This window comes from Pleurodeles waltl, chromosome 5 (genome assembly GCF_031143425.1).
Source record: "Pleurodeles waltl isolate 20211129_DDA chromosome 5, aPleWal1.hap1.20221129, whole genome shotgun sequence".
NCBI lineage: Eukaryota > Metazoa > Chordata > Amphibia > Caudata > Salamandridae > Pleurodeles > Pleurodeles waltl.
In genome coordinates, this window is record NC_090444.1 from 423,860,336 (window position 1) to 423,872,543 (window position 12,208).

Sequence of the window (12,208 nt, forward strand, 5' to 3'; positions counted from 1 at the left end):
TCTTTATTGTTTTGTTCCACAACAGTCAAAGTATTACATTGGAATTGCAAGAAGAGTGAGTTTTAAATACAGAAGGAACAAATTACATCTAATTTCCTTGCTGGGCCACTTCAGCCATCACCAATTTAGGCGTAGCACACCTATTCCGTTTATATTCGTGACTGTTGTAGGGACACTTTTATTTGGATTATCTGTATGATTGTGATACCCCAAATTTGAGGAGGCCTGGGATGGTGTTAACCTCCATATCTATGAGCGAATGTTTACCTTGAGGCAAGATTCAAAACATAATTTCAAAAACAGTCAAAGGCTGACTAGGAAAGGGAGTTTGAGATCAGAAATGTAGGCGAAAAAAAAACAAAGGTTTATTGAAATATAAAAGTGCAATATAGAAAATGCAGCAGCAGTACAGCTGTATCACTCAAACAAGTCAGTTGCCATGAAGACTCTCTCAAATACAGAAATAATGCAATAATGACTAGAAATCAAGTAAACAGACTAAGTCCCAAATGTGCAGCAAATCAGTAAGACATCTGATCGCATACATAGTATAGACCCAAAAGCAATCCTGACTAGCCCCCACATTCAAAGGCTTGTATAGCCCTTCCAGCATAGGAAATGATCAATTCTGCAAAGTCAGCATGGTATGAACATTTCTATTAGAAATCAGATTTAATTATTTCTTCAACATCATATAACCCTACTATTTTAGCAATAACTTACTACATGAATATTAATTAGCCCCTTCTGACACAATTTCATCCGGAGGTGTCCGAGCAAACTAGTTAAAAATAGAAAACAATCCTGAATGAATACAATATAGTGTATTAGCAAGAAGAAAGTTGGAAAAGGTTTCCTCCAGCAAGTTCTTTGAGAACAATATGGCATACAAAATAAACTGCACATTTTGCTGCATGCAGTGTTAAGCGAGAAATATAAACTCAGAATGCACATCATCCATCATAGAGCAGTCATTTTAACAATAATGGTGTTAAAGCCTGGCACAGTCTAAGCCAGGAAAACACTAAACGACGTGGTAGTGATTTTGTTTCAGTTGCATAAGCTCCATCTTAATACACATGTATGAATTCAGATGTGGAATGACCAATATTAATGTACATATATGGTTTTAATGTGGACAATGTCTACACTGTTGGCCTACTTAGGACCAATTTGCTTGTCCCTGGTATGAAGATCTCTTCCTCTCTCACACTCCCTACATGGTTCATTCTTTTCATACTACTCTTAGCAGGAAGGGTCTAGGAAGTTCTTTCAACTTGCGTTGAGTCAGGAGTCCGGGGTGTTCATTTTAGTCGGTGCTACTTGCCTGGACCTGCCTGTACTTCACCGGCCTTCTTGTAGAGACAGTCATGTTTAGGTGTGATATATATTTGTGTTGTGCGCTGCCAGAGTGTTAGAATAGGAGCCATTGTTTCCTGTAGGTGAAGTCCTTATCCAGTCCAGCTCATTGTTTTGCACACCACTCATCAAACCAATCCTCTTGTCCCCTTCACTGCCTTCAGCCTGCCTGTACCAGTGGGTGTCACTGTGTGCTAAGAATTAAAAGTACTGGCAATGTGAAGGTATCTGTGCAATAAATCTGCCCCCTTTTGTCCCATAGCTTAAACTTGAAAGCCCTATATGCTTCCTCAAATACCTGCTGTGTCTGTGCTGGTGTGAGCATGCCCTTGTGTGTGTGTGCCCTTGTGTTTGTGTTGGAGGAGTGAACGCAGGGGGAGTTGCACCATACCCTGTATGTGTGTTTGGATTTAGCTGCTGTAACCTACACTACATTTGAGTTAACCTTGTGCTGCTTGTGAGTATACTATCTGTGTGAGGAAAGCCAGTGGGTGGATGTGGTGGATTGACAGATGGGTTTGTGTATGTCCAGATTGGGAGACCTTGCACTGCTGCCACCATAAGTGTACCCGCTTTGTGTGCAATGGAAGTTTGCACCACGGATGCCTGCACTGCAACTTTTCTGTTTTTTCTAAGCTTGCTGAATTACTGGGTTTCCTGCTGCATTTGTTTTGCTTCTTCTTTGGATGGAGTAAATTTACATAGCTACAGCTGCAAATAAGGTACCGATTGGCTGTCTAGGTGAAGTCTACTGCTGCTGCCCTGCTCTGCCTGTACTTTGTGAGAGTAAAGCTTACAGTGCGGCTGCCTGTGCTGTTGTCCCTACTCTCTTTGAAGGACACATGCACTGTTGCTCTGCTTGTTGTGTGCTTCTGAAAAAAGAAAGTAATCATGTGCCTTCTGTATCAAATGTTAGTGTTGGTCGATAGGAAGGTTGCATATTGCAGTCTGCCTATGTAAGTGAAATGTGCATTGCTGCTTCCTGAGTGCCTGATCGTTGTGTGAATGCAGTTTGCCGTTCTAATGCTTGTGTAGTGCTTATTTTGAGTGTGTTTCAAAAGACCCTGCGCTTGGGGCCATTTTGCAGCCGGGGGCTTCTAGGCTCTAGGCTTGATGGTTGAGGTAGTTTGCCACTGGTGTCCTGTGGTCCCCCTCTATTGTGAGCCTGCAAGCTGAGTCAAGGACCACTCTTTCGGCAGTTGACTCTCTGGGTATCAAGGACGGGCATTGGAAGGATTTTCAAGGAGATACTGTGGGGATCCAGCCCTGCGAATTCAACAATCAGACACATAACATAATTGTCTTAACAAAAGTAAGTCCTTTAATCTCACAACAGATCGGGATACTGCACAATCAGTCAGGGTAAGTGATCATAGGGTTGTATTGCTGGTTATGTTTTTCAGAAAGCATTACACCATCCCTCTCTGGTATGCCCTCCCCATCGGGGTACTTTACTTTGGGTACAAAGTTTCAAGTCCTCGAACTTTCTTTCAGTCTTATCTTTGTCCTTTTTCTCTAATTGCAGGCAATAGCTACATGCTTTTCTTGAAAGTTGGTTGGTGAGATTGGCAGCCTGCTCTTTCCGGCTTTGCTGTAGCCTCTCTGTGGTTCTGATGTCTCTGGGTGAATGCAGCTCCCACACAGAACAGGCTCACAGTGGTGATGTGCAACTGCAGGTCTCTCAGATCAATCAGAGACACAGTGGCAATGTGTTGTCTTGATTTTCTAGCATCAGCCGTCCTGTTCATGGCTTCAGTGACTGAAGGCAGACACAGCCTGGCTTGATTTAGTACAGCCATTGGGAAAGTTCTTGGGTAGGAACCAAGTAGAGGCCTATGGACCCACTCCTAACATGGGTCACTCCTGGAATCTGTCTGTGTCAATGTACTTTTTCTTATGCTCCATACATCAGGAGCATGCTGGACTTCTCCTTGATAATCATTCCTCCTGCAGAGCCAGACACATTCCTTCCTTCTCTTAGCAGGTGTGAAGGGTTCTAACCACTAGGCAAAACCTCAGCACCTCCAGCAGGAAGTTCAGACTTTAGTTGATGTGCCCTCACCTCTGGGAGAGTGGCTGTCAGACATCAGTCCTGGTTATACACACTGCAAATATGCTGTGGAGTACTACCTCTCTTAATCAAGAATAACTTGGGTTTTAGTGTAATAGTTTGGATCCCACTTTTGTACACACTTTCTAGACTGAATGTGTGTCTACGGTTTCAAACTCAAGAATGTTTGTGTGGTTCTCTTTTCAAGTGACCATCTTAAGCAGTTCTCAGATACGGCCTTTGTGTAAAGTGATTGTTCTCTCATCATATAGCACTGGTACTATCTCCAAGCAGGGGCACTCACCACATGAGCACAATGAAGTGTGAGTTTTCTGCACCTGGCAGTGAGCCTCTGTAGAGCAGTAATCTGGGACAGACAAAGGAACAATACGGACTACAGTCCCACCCTTCACCCAAATGGCAGTGTTCAGGAAAAACGAATCAGTGGCCCTTTGCTAACAAAGTCTTCATGTCATTTCTAAAGGTAGCCCAGTCTACATCCTCCTTACCTCGATGTTTGGATCTTCATCCTTCAACCAGAGGATAGCAGTGGATGCACGTCCACTGTGTGGGGAAAGCTGTCCTCATCCTCCACTTAGTGCCTTACTAAACCTTTGGCATCCAAAATGTATCCTCCTAGCTTTAATACTTGCTCTCACAAAGTCTACTACAAGCATACTCTGCATGCACTTGACATGCACACAGGAGAGGTTTTGAACTTTAAATAGGAGACCCCAGAGAGACCACTACAAAAGAGGGCCACCCAAGAAAGCAGTTTTCACCTCACCCTCACTATACTAACCACTTACGACTGGGATTATTGCTTTGGGGTTTTTAAGAGCAGGAAGGTAAGTGGAAAAATATAAGAAAACTGGGGCAACACGACAAAGTATAAAAGAACGTAATGTAAAGATAAAGAGAAAAAAAAGTTATTTTTCCCTCATTACTGTTGAACTTTTTCTCACCCACATGCAGACTTGCCTGTTAGTCTGTTTGGGCTTCCCATGGGGCGGAAAGGTAAGTTTCCACACCTACCTGAAAAACTAAAGAGGCCCCACTGAACCAGAGAAGAGTGGAAGACTTGTTTATTTTATTTTAATAATTGTTTTGCTCTCTATAAAACTACATACATATTCAGTCTTCAAGTCTGTAACCCCTGACGAAAGTGAAAGTATCACAATGAGTTTGTATCCCTTAATACCACACCTCCACCAGGGACCGTATGAGTGTGCCCAAAGAGATGAAACTCAGATCTGTTATAGATTTTTGGCATCTGAACACCCCCTTGAAAACGACAAATACAAACATCTTGAGTATTTCTGCCCTCCATTTGCTGGTTCAATTCTGTCCTTTGACTTGCGGGATGTGTACTTTCATGTTCCTGTCCTGCAGTCCCACAAGAGGTCTGCCTTTGATTCGTGGAGAGGAGGAGGGGGCACATGCAAACCTCACAATGGAACAGCTACCCCCAGGGGGATGAACATCCAAATTCATTTGGACAGCATCCACATATCAAAGGAGACAGACTTTGAGTTGTGGCAAGTAGACACCTTTCTACTAGTCATTTTTTGCCAGCCTCACTGAACACCAGGGTGCACAAGCTGAGCAGACATCAGCTAATGGACCACGAATAGCATCACTATCCTCAGAATGTTCATGGCATCATTGTCCAGTAGGTGGGCTTTGGTTTGATGTTTTTGCCACCTCAGAGTATGCACAGTGTCAAGATTACTGCGCTCTGGTGGTTCCACTTGGAGGATCCCTGGAGATACATTCTGTTTGCTGTGGCGCACAGGTCTCCTGTACTTCCCACTACTGCCCAGAGTTCAGAAGAAGATCAGGAAAAAACAGCTTCAGATTATCTTGTTGGCTCCTTCTCGGGCCAGGAGAGTATGGTTCCCTGATCTGTGTGCCTGAGCATTTGTCCTCTGATCTGGCAACCTCTTCAGGAAGGGCCTCCTGTCTCAGCAACAGGGCAGAGTCCAGCACCTGAATCTAAACAACCTTCAACTTGATATGAGAGGATTGATCTGCTAGGCTGGTGCTGGGACCGTCAATTTGATCCTTTTCAGACCAAGTTATCTGATGTTTTGTTGTTTGTGCCATATGTGGCCCAAGAAGGCACATTTAAAGGTTTTAAGTTGGCCTTTTCAACCTCTCCATGTTTTCCTAATCTATCTTCAGTATTCAAGCCACCAGTTGTGATGAACTTTCTAAAAGGACTTGTGTACATGTGTACACCAACAATCTTCATTATGCCTCAGTCAGACCTTAATCGGCTTATTTTCCTGATGTTCATGCCTTTCAAGCCGATACACAGATGTTTATTGTGACTGCTAGCTAGAAAAATTGTGTTCCTTATAGCAATTAATTCTATGCGCCGTTATCAGTGACCTGCAGGTACCATCAGTGAAACCCCCATACCACATTCTTCTCTGACAAATTGATGCTGCAGACGTGTGCCTAAATTCTACCTACAAGCTCATTACACCAAAGCAAAGGCAGTCGCAGCATAGGTGAGGGGTTGTCCAGGACTGGGCATCTGCTAGGCTGCTACTTGGGCATCGCTGCATAAATTCACCAAACATGACTGCCTTAAGTCAAGTCCTCAGCAAGGGGACATTTTTTCCCGCTCGGTTCTGCAAGACCTCTTGACATAAGTGCACTCATCAGTCCATCCACCTTTTCGGAGGTTGTACTTTGGAATCTGTTCTAAAGGTGCAGATTGGAGCTTCCACCAAACTGCACAAGTTCCTTACCTTCGGTAATGCTCTTTCTGGTGGATACTCTAACCACAAATTCCTTACCAACCTTCCTCCTCTCCATTCATTGGAGTGGACTCCTATGGTTCTAATTAGGTCTCATGTCAGATGTGACCTACATAGGTGCCTATATGCGATGGCTAAATGTAGATTTCTGTTGCTTTCCCTGGCAATGCTAGGTCAGGGCAGAATCTGGTGGCACCACCTACCAGCGTGCTGGAACAGTAGCTGTGAAAAATTCAATATCCATTATGGCATGTGGGAATGTTCAAAAGGTGAGTATCCACCAGATAGAACATTACTCAAGGTAAATAACTTGGTTGTTTGGCACTACTAGATGGAGACACTGCAATTGAGTATGAACCTCCACACCACATTCCTTTTGGAATAGTACTGACATTTTTGTGCAGTACAAGTTACCCATAATACATTTTTCTACAAATGATGTGATCTTCCAGTGTGTTGTACATTTATATTGTAATAACATTTTTCCTTGTTATTAAAATATAATAATCCAAAAAATCTTTGTGGAAAGAGCATCTTGCTTCATAAAGACTTCACCCATTACTACCTCACCTCGATTCTGAGCGAATGCAGCCTGTTGATCCCACAAGATTACCAGCACTCATCTTTTCCTTTCATGAAAGATAATTTTGTTTGAAACCGAAAAGGCAGAGGAAAAGAATAGATAGTGGAAAGGGATCGATATGCAAAGTCCGAGAATATTCTTCATCTAATAATTTGCTTTCTCGTAATGAAATGTGAGTATTTCTGGGAGCAGACATGTTTTAGGCATGCAGGGGAGATAAGAGGGAAATGCAGCAGGGTTCTGGGCTGGGCAGGGTTCTCCCTCTGCTCTAACCTCATTCTTTAATGTGCATGGGTAGGTACCACTTCAGCTAAGGCATGTCTGCCGTAACAACCCACCTTCGTAGAAGACGTTCAAGGAGTGACAGAGAGGGCTTAATACAAAAACCCCTCTGTGGCACATACCTCTTATTGGCTACAGATGAAATCTGTATGTTAGTTTGAAACTCTTCCCTCCCTCTTATATAGCACATATGCCTGCTATCATTAGCTCTGGCAACTTTAGGCCTGACCAGGTACTTAAGACTTAACCTTTTCCAAAAGTGGGTTATTACAGTGCTGTTTTTGAGCTGCTCACTGTTGGCCCTTTGAAGAAGGCCCAAGTCTTAAAGTCAAAAGCAAGACTTGGCTCTAGTGCTCGTGACTGGGGCACATTCATCCTATCTTCTAGTTCCCTCCATTGGGAATTAGTCAAATAAAGAGAGGAGTCTACAAAACCAAGGCAGATCTTTGCGCTCTACAGTATGGAATTGGGTGGGGGTAATTAGATGTCCACGCCGAGCTTCTGTTGAAGTAGCACAAGCTTCACCTACTCCAGAGCCCTCAGAATTGTTTAGCAGAGTCCCTCATGCTAGTAGTCGATCCCTGCAATACCTCCTCACCTGTTTATTTCATCTTCATGTCAGATTAAGCAAGAGTACATTTTTGGCTTTAATGAGATCCTCGACTCTCAAAAATGCTCCTGTTGCATCGCTGTGCTGACGTATCTCTCTGGCATCTGGCAAGCATCATTGCATGAAATTATGCTGTCAATCAAACCTCCGTGTCAAGGGAGCTAAGTTGGGTTGAACCTGTTGTACTGTTAGCGCTTTGTAATTTTATTCACCAGGTGAGCTGCTTTGCTGCATATTTCTTTTGTTTTCCTTATTTTTACAGATTTAAATCCCCAGGTGTTGGCAGAAATGTGTAATTTATGGGCTGCAACGAAATACTTGTATATTTATTGAAAGAAGATATTTGCATGGGTGACATTATTAAAGATATCGTCTCCTTAAATTGTACCGAGTCTTTTACTTTGAATATGGATACAACTGTTTGCTGACGGAAGCTTTTTTTTTTTTTTTTAGTTTGCAGTGTTGATGTGGGTGTTCACATATGTTGGTGCCTTGTTCAATGGTCTGACACTACTGATTTTGGGTAAGTCGCATGCTGCTAGGCATGAATTAAAAATTGGTGTACTTTATTAATTGGGATGAAATGCTGATCTCAGAAAATATATCACTTTCCTACTGATAGTTACAGCTGAATTGCAAAGTTTTGCTTTATTTCACTGAATCAACAGTTGTAGTAAAGGCTATTGCTTAAAACAAATATCTAAAACTGTGATTGATACTGAGGGTACCACAGCATAGGATTAAAAACTCTGCAGTCTTCTTTTCTTTCGCTGTGCCCCATGCCTTTTTTTAAGCCCTGTGAGAATATGGTACATTCTTGTGAAACAGTTGCAATGGCTGGCGGCCGCATGGTGAATCAGACCCAGAGTGCACAGCCTTCTAAGCTCACAGGCTACATCAATCTATAAGAAATCAACATTGGTGGATCAGTTAGACAAAACAAAAATGATGTTCTTCAATGCTTCAGTTGCTTTACTGGAGACCTAATGATGATGATATTCAAAACTTCGTGCAGTGTACTGCTCCAGACTCGTAGCAGCAGAAACTAACAATTCAAAATGTGTCACTAATCGTCAGTTATGACCTAAACCCAATGTATTTCGGGAAATCCCTTCATCAGGGGTAACAGTAATGTAAACATAAAAAGGTCTATTCAGAACAGAGCTGCAGAGAATTGGTAGCAATTGATAACCGTATGACATACTACATGCGAATCCAGGTGCAAAGCTGTGACCAACATGCCATGAGATGTCACCTGAGATTCAGCATAGACAATTTCCATGACATTTTATTTGTGCATGGATTCAAAAGGTGGTCTTATTAGTTTGGAGGTTACAGTCTTCTGCTGCCAGTGAAAAGTAGGTCTTCTAATCGGGGAGAAGGCTTTTCTAGAAGTCATTGCTCACAGAGATGGTGAAGCTGAAAAAGATGCATTAGATCGATTTTCACTTTAGTTTGGGATAGCAGCCATATGGACTTTTATTTATGACTGTAGAAAGCCAGATTTGCCAAATAACCATCTGTTGATGCTGTTGCTTCTTGGCACTTATTCTGATTTGATCCATTCTCCTGGACCTTTGTTTCGCCAGATACTAAAGTTCTTAAACGTCAATGCCTTTTAGGGTCGAGCTTGCGATAGCATGCGCTTGCGAGACACTGTTGTAGTTAGAAAAGGGCTTGGAGCCCACCAGTTGCTCATTTGTTGGATAGCGTGGCACTCTTCTTTACAGCCTTATAATTGGTGAAGGCTGGCATTTCGTCATTTTCGTTCCTGTCTGTGACACAGGGACACTAAGTACTGATTGATGCTGCTTGATCAGTGCCCGTCCGCTGCTTCTGACATGATTGAGGTACTATTTTGTTCTTTTTAATTTCTCGTGCTTCCAAAAGGAAGGCGAGTGGCTCTCAAAAATGTGCTCATCAAGACAAACAAAATTGCAAAGTTTTATTTTTTTACTTTTTTCTTTTTGTTTTATTTTGCCAAGACTTCTTTTTGTTTTTTTTCCACTTTGCACTCATGTTTTGATTTGTTTTTGCTCAAGGGAGCTGTTCTAACGATTGTAAAGCTACATTTTTTTTTCTTATGTGTAATTTTCGTATGCATAATTTTTTAAGTGATGCAGTACACCCCAATACACCCGACTCAGTCCAATCCAAAACAATCTGTCCCACTTCAACCCAAATCTACCAGCCCCACTCCAGTACAAAACAATCCGCCCCACTCCAGTCAGTCCCACTCTGTCCAATCTACCATGCTCCGGCCCAATCCAATCCACCTCACTCCATCCCAATCTACCACTCTGTAGTCCTCCCAACCCACCCCACTCCAATCTAACAATTCAAAACAATTTGCCGCACCTCAATTTAAAACAATCTACTCCAGTTCTAAACAATCTGCCCCAGTCCAACCTGTCCCACTCCAATCCAAAACATTCTAACCCACTCCAGTCACCTCCAGTCCAAATCAATGTGCCCTACTCCAATCCTAAACACACTGCACCACTCCATCCCTAAATAATCTGCCCCAGTCCAATACTCCCCACACCAATCTGACCCACTGCGATCCAAAATCTGCCCGCTCCAATCCAAAACAATCTGCCCCACTCCAGTCTGCCCCACACTAGTCTGCCCCACTCCAGTCCAAAACTATCTGCTCTGCCCCGCTGCACTCTGCCCCACTCCAATCCAAAATAATCTACCACACTCCAATCTAAAACAGCCGGTCGTATTCCAATCCAAAACAATCTACTCCAATCTGAAACACTGTGCCCCACTCCGGTCTGGAACACTGTGCCCCACTCCGGTCTGGAACACTGTGCCCCACTCCGGTCTGGAACACTGTGCCCCACTCCGGTCTGGAACACTGTGCCCCACTCCGGTCTGGAACACTGTGCCCCACTCCGGTCTGGAACACTGTGCCCCACTCCGGTCTGGAACACTGTGCCCCACTCCGGTCTGGAACACTGTGCCCCACTCCGGTCTGGAACACTGTGCCCCACTCCGGTCTGGAACACTGTGCCCCACTCCGGTCTGGAACACTGTGCCCCACTCCGGTCTGGAACACTGTGCCCCACTCCGGTCTGGAACACTGTGCCCCACTCCGGTCTGGAACACTGTGCCCCACTCCGGTCTGGAACACTGTGCCCCACTCCGGTCTGGAACACTGTGCCCCACTCCGGTCTGGAACACTGTGCCCCACTCCGGTCTGGAACACTGTGCCCCACTCCATTCTACCCCCCTTCCAATCCAAAACAGTCTGCCCCTCTCCTTATCAGAACCTGCTCCAATCTGCCCTCCTCCAGACCGCTTACTTCAATCCAGCCCACCTCACCTCACCCCAGTCCAATCCACCCCACTCCAACCCATGCCAATCCACACCAATACAGTCTAGCCCAGTCCAATGTACCCCACTCCATCCACCACAATCCAACCCACTCCGGTCCAACCCACCCATCTCACTCCTGTCCATCCCACTCCAATCCATTCCACCTCACTCCATTCCTGTCCACCCCACTCTAGTACACCCCACTTAATTCAGCTTACTCCAATTCAGTCTACCCCACCTCAATGCATTCCACCCAATCCAACCCTACAGTACCCCAACCTAATCAAATCCAGTCCACCCCACTCAAATCCAGTACACCCCACTCAAATCCATTCCACTCTGCCCCAATTCATCACACTCTACTCCAATCCACCCCACTCTACTCTAATCCACCTCAGTTCTCCCTCCAGTTCACCTTCATCCATCCCACTCCAAACCATTACAGCCCACCCCACATTAATCCACCCCACTCCAATCCAGTCCACACCACTCCAATCCAGTTCATCCCACTCCAATCCAGTTCATCCCACTTGTAGGAAGTTGGATCTGTATGCACTATTTCAAAGTAAGGAATAGTATGCACAGAGTCCAAGGGTTCCTCTTAGAGGTAAGATAGTGGCAAAAAGAGATAATACTAATGCTCTATTTTGTGGTAGTGTGGTCGAGCAGTAGGCTTATCAAAGGAGTAGTGTTAAGCATTTGTTCTACATACACACAGGCAATAAATGAGGAACACACACTCAAAGACAATTCCAGGCCAATAGGTTTTTGTATAGAAAAATATCTTTTCTTAGTTTATTTTAAGAACCACAGGTTCAAATTCTACATGTAATACTTTGCATGAAAGGTATTGCAGGGAAGTACTTTAGGAACTTTGAATAATCACAATAGCATATATACTTTTCAAATAAAACACATATAGCTATTTTAAAACTAGACACAGTGCAATTTTCAACAGTTCCTGGGGGAGGTAAGTATTTGTTAGTTTTTGTAGGTAAGTAAACCACCTACGGGGTTCAAATTGGGGTCCAAGGTAGCCCACCGTTGGGGGTTCAGAGCAACCCCAAAGTTACCACACCAGCATCTCAGGGCCGGTCAGGTGCAGAGTTCAAAGTGGTGGCCAAAACACATAGGCTTCAATGGAGAAGGGGGTGCCCCGGTTCCAGTCTGCCAGCAGGTAAGTACCCGCGTCTTCAGAGGGCAGACCAGGGGGTTTTTGTAGGGCACCGGG

At 44.1% G+C, this 12,208-nt stretch overlaps 1 protein-coding gene across 2 annotated transcripts in view; it reads left to right on the top strand.

Annotated features, from left to right (window-relative positions):
- The window catches only part of RTN4 (reticulon 4), a 232,787-nt gene that overhangs the window by 165,381 nt on the left and 55,198 nt on the right, over window positions 1-12,208 (top strand). For both annotated transcript variants that reach the window (XM_069234184.1, XM_069234185.1), the window contains exon 6: window positions 8,106-8,175. In XM_069234184.1, coding sequence (XP_069090285.1) covers window positions 8,106-8,175 — 70 coding nt within the window. The remainder of the gene's footprint in view (window positions 1-8,105; window positions 8,176-12,208) is intronic.